General features: G+C 31.3%; 1 protein-coding gene across 1 annotated transcript; it reads right to left on the bottom strand.

Moving 5' to 3' along the window:
• Positions 1-1941: 1941 nt before the first annotated feature.
• LOC135129095 (uncharacterized) lies at positions 1942-9390 on the bottom strand. The gene is made up of 9 exons (XM_064056176.1): positions 9200-9390; positions 5354-5409; positions 4269-4397; positions 2699-4213; positions 2551-2646; positions 2451-2495; positions 2334-2399; positions 2205-2282; positions 1942-2150 (listed from the first exon to the last, which is right to left on the bottom strand). The coding sequence occupies exons 1-9, from the start codon at positions 9247-9249 to the stop codon at positions 1951-1953; spliced, it is 2235 nt and encodes a 744-aa protein (XP_063912246.1). The 5' UTR covers positions 9250-9390; the 3' UTR covers positions 1942-1950.
• Between the last annotated feature and the right edge of the window lie 411 nt (positions 9391-9801).

The following is a 9801-nucleotide window of genomic DNA, read 5'->3' as shown; positions in this document are numbered from 1 at the left end:
AATTTGAGTTGCTACGGTAATTAAAATTTAAACAAAAGTGTAGTTTTAAGAATTAATAAATGCTGGGAACAGGACCAATCATTATAACGAAAAGTTAGTTCAGGCAGAGCTACAAGAAGATACTGCCCGTTTAAATCATTTAAGAGCAAATTGTTTTGATTCCGCCAGATAGCTACAACATATTTAGACCACAAACTGTTGATAATTATCTTAACGAATTCAAACTTGTTGGGGGAAATCAGTGAATATGATATTCGAAATTTAATACACTCAATGCTATATAGACTAGGTCAAGTGATTGCCTAAAACGGAGCTATGACCAAATACTAGTTTTAAATTATTGTCAGCACTATGTGTGTTATTTGAAAACACAATTATCTCCAAGCGTATATATATAATTCAGCTCTGCAGGCCTTAAAGGCCCTGGGCTTTTTTAACAATAATTTTCCATTTGTTCCTGTCGGCTGCTTTGGATCTCCAATCTTCAATGCCTAAGTTTTGAAGATCTTTTCGAACATCGTCTATCCACTTCAGTTTTGGCCTTCCTCTCTTTTTCTTTCCTCCTTTTAGGCGGTCTAATACTTTCCCAATTGTCCTTTCCTCTGGTGCTCTTCCGACGTGGCCTAGCCATCTTAGTCTCCGTGCTCTGATTATCTTCGTGATTGTTGGTTCTCCGTATATTTCCTCGATCTCTCGGTTTGTTCTCCTTCTCCATTGGTCTAGTTTTTTATACCTCCATATATCTTTCGTAGTATTTTGCGTTCCCATACTTCCAACTTCTGTTCATTTTCGTTCATTAGCGTCCATGTTTCACTAGCGTACAGGACTGTAGGTCTTACTATTGTCTTATATACTTGTTTCTTTGTTCGTCGTGTTACATTCTTACTCCAAGCGTACTTCTAATAAATTTTTGTGTGTTGATTTGATTCTTATTTTGTCTTAGGTCTTGGGATAATAATATTACATGCAATTACAAGTTTCTTATCTTTGCTTATCGTTATTAACTCAAAATTATATAGACAACCAACAATACTATTTTAGCCCGTATCGACTTAATTCGCCTCGCTATCGCTCAGCTTTTAATTATCCATACTCCTTCACATAAAGTATCACTTAAACTTTTCATAAAATAATTATCTATTATCAAAACATCTTCGTACAGTGACGGCTATCATATTCATATCTATACCACTGAAGTTTTGTTAAGGAAAACTGTTCACAAATAAAAATCTCAAAAGTATCAGTACAAACTTTCAGACGATGAAACACTGCCTAGTGTTCAGCAGCAACGGTACTGCACATAACTTGTAAATAATAGTTGATATTCCCAAATGTCACAATCGAAATTATGGAAATTTGGGGAACTCCCCGAAATTCCATAATTCCGATTAGATGTTGGCCTTAAAGCCAATGGTCACCATATCAAAACTGTGGAAGTGCTTTTCCTGATAAAATAATATTAAAAATTATTTCTTTAATAGTCATTGTTCTGTAAATAGTAATACAATGTTTAGCCTACACCAAAAAAAATCTTTTCTCAGATCATTAGACAAACTGTAAAATTTGGTTTATGAACTTTACGTATTTGTAAAAATCGAATCGTTAAAAGTGTGGGTACATCATGAAACCAGAAATAAAGGACCATATCACACTGTACTTAAATAAAAGCAGTGAAATGGCGCAGGACACTAACCACCTCAAAGGTAATCGTAACAACACTGATTAACAAGGTGTCTGTTAAAGAATCTGTTTTCTTCTTTAAACGAATATTGTTTTGAATCTGAAAATCGTTTATTTCTTTTTGATTTAATATATAAAACATTAAAACGAAAATTTATTATAAAAATATGAGAATTTATTAAACTGACTATAACAAACAATAAGAAATTATCACTGATAATAGAATTCGATAACTGATAACTTCAAAACTGGAAGTTCCTCTTCTTGTGGCTATTGAAATCGTAGTTTCCGGCGTCGAATCTCATTACTAATTTTGGTTTTAATGGTGGCCAAGTTTCTACGCTGCAAGACTGGAAACTTCATTTGTGCTTCTCGGCACTCTTGAAAAGACGGTAGTGTTCCTTGATCGATATGTGTTTGAAAAGCTGATTTTACAGCATGTCTTTCTGGCGTAACCCAAGCGATTCTGACTGCAATTAATCATTAACGATGAACACTTTAGCGCATTTAATTTCAAAACTTACCGTGTGGTTTTTTTGTAGGTGTTGAATCAATCTTTCGAGTTGTTTTAGATTTTCTCGCTTTTATTCCTCCTCGACCAGCTAAATAAATTACAACAAAGTAAAGTGTTACAAAACATACAAACAACAAACCGTTTGTCCTGCTCTGAACCACAACAGAGTCATCTTCTTCGTCTGATATGTAATATTTGCTGCAACCTGAAATTATAAAACATCGTATAATTATTTTTATCCACTTTGTAAATTTACCAGGTTGGGGCTGGTCTGGCAAGACTGCATGAAGTTTATCATCATCTGAAATATAATACCTATTGAAAATATTCTTCGCTTTTAAACAGTCTAAATTTACCTGTTTCCAATCGATCAAGAAGATTACCTGTATCTTTCTCTGAAAAAATATTTTCCTGCTGTAATTTTTCTAATAGTACAACACAGTTCGGCGTATCTGAAGTCATAAGTCATACAAAGTTATTTTAACGAGAAATGTGGTTCCTTACCTTTTGAACCTAGTTTTTCATTGTCTTTGGCAGTTTTGCCCTCAGCTTTTTCCAATATTTGTGCCATTTTGGTAATTTCTCTTGTAACGATGGGTAGTTTATAGTGTTCTCTATGAATTTTTTCTGCATGGCCCATAAAATTAGCCAAGTCGGAGACATCACTTTCTTGTAAATTCATTGTAGCGGATCGAGTGGCAATGTGTTTTCTAAGCGTTGTACCACGCAATAGTGTTGGATTTTTGGCTCCGCAAGCTTGAGAAAATTTTCTCATTAACTGGCAAGCGCTTAAATGAGTGCTTTCATTGCCAGGAATACCAAATAGATATGGATTTTTTTCCATCACGCCTGCTTTTTTTCGGTTATTTAAAATATATTCAATGCTTTGCAACAACTCTCGATGGATTAAAACTGGGACTCCCCTTCCCAACTTACCGCGGGCCTCAAATCTTACATACTTCTTGGCTACTGTTTTGGATTCTTCCGACAAAGCATCATATATTTCTTTATCTTGTACCTCATCAACGGATTGAAAATTTAAAAAATCGGTTATCAGCACTCTTTCAATTTCCCCTGCCCTACGCCTGTTGAACAACTGTAGTGAAATTAGCGTGTAGGACGCTAAATTTAACCAGTCGTCGTATTTAAAGCCCACATTTTTTAAATTATTATAATGATTTCTTCTATTTTTTGTTAAAAAAGACGACAATATTTTAATGTCATTGTTTTGGGGTAATAATATTTTTTTCTTTCTTTTGAACTCTTTTTGGTTTTCTATGACTGTTTTATTAACAGAAATTCCAATGTCTTCAGTCAATACTTTTAAATAATTTTCAGCATTTGTTTTCTTTTCCCAACAGCTGTTTTGGATACATTGAGCAATGTATAAAGTTGCACAGTGTTTAATTAAAATACCCAAATTGAACGCGGTGGAAGGGGCTCCGTATTTACCACTTTCTGCATCTAATCTTGCTATCGTATTTATGGCTTTCACAGTATGCTCGTAATAAATAGGATCAAATATATCGGCGAAACACTGAATATTATTTTGCAGTTTATTCATTTCTAAAAAAAATGTTCCCAATAGCCTCAATCTTGTTCTTATCATTTTATACATGTGGGGTGATCTATACTTGGAGCATAACTTGTTTCCATATGTTATTAAAAATGCATCGTTGCGAACAACAGTGCATACGCTATCTAGTCTCATAACAGGTAAAACTTTGTATTTGAGAATGTCCGATGCTTTTTGATGAACATCAATGTCCAGTTTGCGACTCATTACCAAAATGCCTTTTTTTTTATCGTTTTTACCAGCACAATTTTTGAAGTGTTTTCTTATTGCTGAAGTCACAAAGTAGCCTTTACAATTAGGACAAACACTGTAAATTCGTTTTGAAATTTCTAAATTTTTTTTCCTTCGGCATACAATTATACCAGTGCTTTTTTGAGTTTGATTATAAGAGAAATTGCCCATTTTTCTAATAGTGTCAATGATCCGTTTTCTCTCTTTGCAGCCTAAAAAAAGGTGAAAAATCTTATCTGAAAAACTTTGCTGTACGGTCAGTTTTACCTTTTGGTAAAATCATAAATTGTTTTACATCTGCTTCATCCTTATGTTTTCGTTCCAAGTGCGGTGTAATTTTTGACAGAAATCGCTTGCAATATAGACAATAATTCTTTTTAGCTTGACTACTTCTTTCTAAAAGTTTTAAAGAGTGTTAATATAAAACAAATATATATACTTTGTCAGTTTTTTTTATGCCTAACTATTTATCATTAAAAAAGAAGCACATTGTACTTTAGCAATAAATTTAACAAGCTTAGTTTTTCAAACGAAGTTAGTTACATAATTCTAAACTGTTTAACTTCTTTGGCACTACAACTTCTACGTGGACTTTAATTGCGAGATTAATTTTAGGTTTAGAGTGTTGTAACTTAGTAACAATAAATTATGTAAAGTTACATTAACTAAAAAATAAAATGAAGTTTTTCTCCAGGAATGCTTTGTAGCAAAAAATTGTTTGTTTACTTCAGAATGTCGCGCTAAATGGCGATACTTTTTCAGATTTGATAATGGGATAATCATTAAGAGTACCCCAACAATTTTTATATGTGTTTATATTTTATGTGTCTTTATTAGATACTGATTGAGATGAAGTTTTGTGTGAACATGTGAAAACAATTGAATTGGACTGTCATAAAGACTACGCAAATCGTTTTTTTAATCAATACTATTCCAGTTTGAAAATTAATCAAATGAATTGAACGAATTGAACATATTTTGTAAGTAGCTCTAAAATTATTTAAAACACTGTATTTGAAACAATCAGTTAAATCAGCATGAAAGCTAAATGTATCATGTAAAATAATTTTTTTAATTTTGCAAAGGAGATGATTAAATTTTGGTTTGAGTTTTACCAAATAATCGATATTCCTAAAAACCTAACAAACTATAACTTTAAAGTCTACGAAAGCCTAATAAGAATACGCAAAATGTGGAAGATGTTCTATTAAAAAAAAAAAAACAAGTTGTGTATACTATTTAAGTTATTAATGAGATACCAAGAAACGCGCGCTTCGTTACTCAATCTTTGTATATTCTCCCTTTTAAATATAATAGTTTAAAATTACGAAATAGATTATTCAAACTCTTACCACCAATGGCATCGTCGCGATTTTCATCTTCATCTTGATGCTCATCCACTGCAGTTCTACAACAAATTGTAACTACAGTTCAAATGTATAGGTTTCTCAAAATTAGTCCAAAAAATTTGGAGAGTAAATTAGTTGTTATCTAAAGTATGATTAATATTTTAGTTTGACACTCTAACCCACTCGATATATTTCTTCTTTTAATTAAAGTAAAAATAGTTACGAAGTTGTTCATATAAACAGCCTAATAGCAAAATGTAATAAAAATATGGGTAGTAGATTTCTTCCAAAAACTGATTACTTCTGAGTTGCCTTTTTTATTTGATACAACTCCTACAACTTTTTTATTTCTGAAGATAGGTACTTTGTTGTTTGGGCAAATTTGTGTCATACTAGAAGATTAATTTCATTGTAACAGTCTTTAATTTTCGCTTCTGGTAAAACCGGAAATGACATCAACGTCATATTATTAAATGTACCCAGTGTATTTTTTAATAAACGAATCCTTTGCATATTTACCATACAGAATCAAAAGTAACCAATATACTAAAATTAATAATAAAAAAGTTATTCAATGAAATAGAAGAAAAATTATATTTCCTTATGAAAACCCAGTAGCCTGAAAAATTAACAACCATGTTTTTCATTTGCTTAGTTTCATTAAATTAAAAAAAAAGAACAATCTTTATGAGACACTTATTTTTCAAGCAAGTAGATTTGAATTAAATAGATAGTTTTTGACTTATTTTACTAAATAACTTTTTAATTATTGGTTTTAGAATAGTAGTTCTACTTGATTTTTTGTAGTAAAAAAAAAGATTTCTAAAATGAAAACCGCTAAAAAATAAAATAAAGGTATGTATGTAATGTTAAAATAAACGTAAAGAAGCGTCCTACGCGTATGTTTCAAATCAGTTTTTGCTTCACAAACTTTTGTGATGACGTCATCAACATTTTTGCAAGGACACGTGTTCTGTTTGTATAGATCAAAAACAACATTATTGTATTCCCAAAATTTCGGTAAAATGGAGTAAACCGTTTCTGATTTAATTAATAAAATAAATTGACTCTTTCATTATTTTTATTACTCATTTTTTTGAACTACCCTATATAAGCTATTTTAAAAAATATTAATGTAAAAATGAATCACAGATCTAGGCTCATCACATTTTCCACATTTTCAGAATGTATCAATTTTTTTGGAAGGGATAAACAGATCCATTTTGATTACAAATTTGCCATGCTTAGGATAACTTTAAACGGTTCTGCAGTTTCCGATTTGATCAATAAAATAAACTGACTCATTCATTAATTCCTTTGAGTCACCATGTGTAAGGAATTTTAACAAAAATATAAATTGAGTGATAATGTACAGACCCATCAATTTTGCACATTTTAGAATTCATTTGTCAAAATTTTGAGATGACGTCGTCACTGTCATCAGTTTTTAGGAAGGTCGCAAAGTGATAAATTTTGATTAACAATGTTTCCAATAACCTTAAAACGTTTACAAGGTTTCAGAACATTCGGTTTTGCAATTTCAAAGTTAAATTATAAAGTGTTTGTTATAAAATTTAGATTTTTTTTTCTCTTGATGCTTAAGATAAAAACTCAACACGGATTCACAATCTACAAGTGGAAGAGTAAGCAATTTTATAAAATTTAAAAAAAATTCAATATTGTAAATTGTTAGGATCACGTCATCGCATTGTGGTGAGGATAATCAGCAAATTTTCGTCAGCCTTTTATCAACCACACAATATGCCTAATATGCATTCAAAATTTGAAAATAATCGGTCCGGTTGTTTAGCAATTTATCTGTCTAACAAAAATCGACATAGACGCGGACAGATGGCATAGACAGACGGAAGAGAGACTTATGTTTCCATATTCTAAGTGTCATGAACTCATGAACGCCGAGAAAACATAAAAGTAGCGAGTCGCGATGGACTTGATTACAGTACTCCTTAGCTTAGCTCGGAAAATAAAAATATGTCGAGTGTTCCATTAAAAAAAAATATATTAATTTAATAAAATTAAATTTTTACTAAAAAAAATTATAATTTATCTTACAAAGTACGTGACGAATTTGTAAAAAAAGTGGTTATTCGTGCGATGGACTCGATTACAATACTTCCTTTGCTTACGATCGGGAAGTAAAAATGGGTCTTCCGTTTTCGTCTGTCCGTCTATCTGTGTCTGTTTGTCCACCATTCGTGACAATTTTTGTTAGACAAATGATCTCCGAAACCACTGGACCGATTGCTGTCAACTTATGTGTATTATGAATATCACGTATTTGGTAAAAAGTGAAACAAACTTTGTCTAATCATCGCAGCCAATAATGTGATGACGTCAAATCAAAATTGTACGTTGTAAATGGGTTTCAAATTATATAAAAAACATAGTCCTACACATGTAGTTTATGAATCCGTGTTGAGTTTTTACCTGAAACGTCAAAATTTTTGCAAAAAAATCAAAATTATACAACGTTGTGTAATTTCAATTTGAATCTGCAAAACCAAATGCTTTGAATTTCTTGCAGATGCTTTAAAGCTATCATAAACACGCTAAATTTTTTATCAAAATATATTTGCTTATCCCCCAAAAATATGAATGACGTCGCCTCAAAATTTTTGCCGAATAAATCCTAACTACAATATGTAAAATATGTTGAATCTATAGGTACTTGTGATTTATCATTCCATTCATGTTTTCTATTTTTATATTTCTATTTGCTTATACAGTATGACTAAAAAAAATGAGTGAATTTATTTTATTGATTAAATCAGGAACTGCAAAACCGAGTGCTTTGAAATCTTGCGGACGTGTTAAAAGTATTGTAAGCATGGTAAATTTGTTAATCAAAATATATCAGCTTACTTCCCCCAAAAAATTAATGCCGATATCTCAAAATTTTGACGAATAAATTCTACCTAAAATCTGCAAAATATGATCAATTTGTACTTATGATCGTGTAAGAATTGCTTGTAAAGAGGGTTTAGATTAATTAATGAATGAGTCAATTTAATTTATTGATTAAATCAGGAACGGCTCACTCCATTTTCTCAAAAAAGTTGGGAATGTAATACTGTTATTATTAGTATTACACTGCACCAATCCAAGTTGATATACTTGTCGTTGCAAAAATTTGATGACGTCATCACAAATTTTGTAAATACTCAGACATGTACGCGGAGCACGCTTCTTTACATGTATTTTTACATTACATACATATGTTTATTCTTAAAGGGATTCAGATAAAAAAAAATTGCAACACCAAATTTTATAGTTTTTCGAAAATGCTGAACTTCAAGTGCAACGGAAGTTCTGTCCAAATAACATTTGACCAATTTTGTTTTAGAAATATTAAAAAAGTATGTAGCCTGGTTCTGAAGTTACATTTCAAACTCAAATTAAATTCTCGTTTGCCACATCGATATACTCCCTATATTAATTAATTTAAACTGTAGAACGAAAGTGCTTATCCATTAGACAGCCTTGATTCTTAACATCATATCGATGTAAGAGAAAAACAGCTTCTTGTTTTAAGAAGCAGTTAACTATTTCTTTTAGCTTCTAAATTAATTTTATTCTTGGGTGTTGCTGTTAAAACAAGAGCCTGTCATTTCTTCCACAAATAATGGTGGTAAATGTTCTACATTTACGGTAAATAGCCATTTTATCGAAAAAACTAAACTATGTATACTCATTTGCTTTGCTATGGGAATGGATTTTCATGTTTCGTTAACTTTAAAATACTGAGAAACAGGTAAACTCTTACAGTAATTTGCACAAACACTTGGGACTAGCGGTCTACTTTTGTAATTTAGTTGAAATTATACCTACCTTGTTGCTTGTGAATTTGACAAACTACAACTCGATCCTTCTTCTGCCATATTTTCACAATAAACTTCTCACTGAAGCATTTTATAACACAACAATTTTTGATTCGTTTAATTAAAAATTAACAAACAAAAAAAAAACAATTAAAATTTCTTTCTGGGTGAAAACATATAGTCAAACTGATACGACACCCCGGATAGGTCGTACCATTCGTCAGTACAACCGCGAGAAAATAATACGACTCGATCATTCGGTTTTCAATGGCGCGACGCTGCCGTCAGCGAGATGCGTATTAAACATACAAGTTTAAAGGGATCGGGTGTTCAACTGAAAAAGTCATCAGGTTGGCCTTGATTTTTGTATCATTTGACCGAAAAAAATCTTGTTAAGCGTACTTTGGAATACTTTTTATTATTTGTATTTCCACCGCATCATTGGGGATTGCTGACGTTTTCGTATATGAGATGTCATGTTTATATTTTGAAATTTTGCAAATCAATGTCAATGATAACTCATTCCGTATCAAACATACGTCAAATCAACAGATTTAAACAACGTTAGACAAACATAATGATACGGCCAACATATTTTATTTTTATATAAAT

The sequence above is a fragment of the Zophobas morio genome, unplaced genomic scaffold (assembly GCF_036711695.1).
Source record: "Zophobas morio isolate AGI-343-1 ecotype UQ-CSIRO unplaced genomic scaffold, CSIRO_AGI_Zmor_V1 ptg000014l, whole genome shotgun sequence".
Lineage (NCBI taxonomy): Eukaryota > Metazoa > Arthropoda > Insecta > Coleoptera > Tenebrionidae > Zophobas > Zophobas morio.
This window is presented reverse-complemented; position numbering and strand designations above follow the sequence as displayed.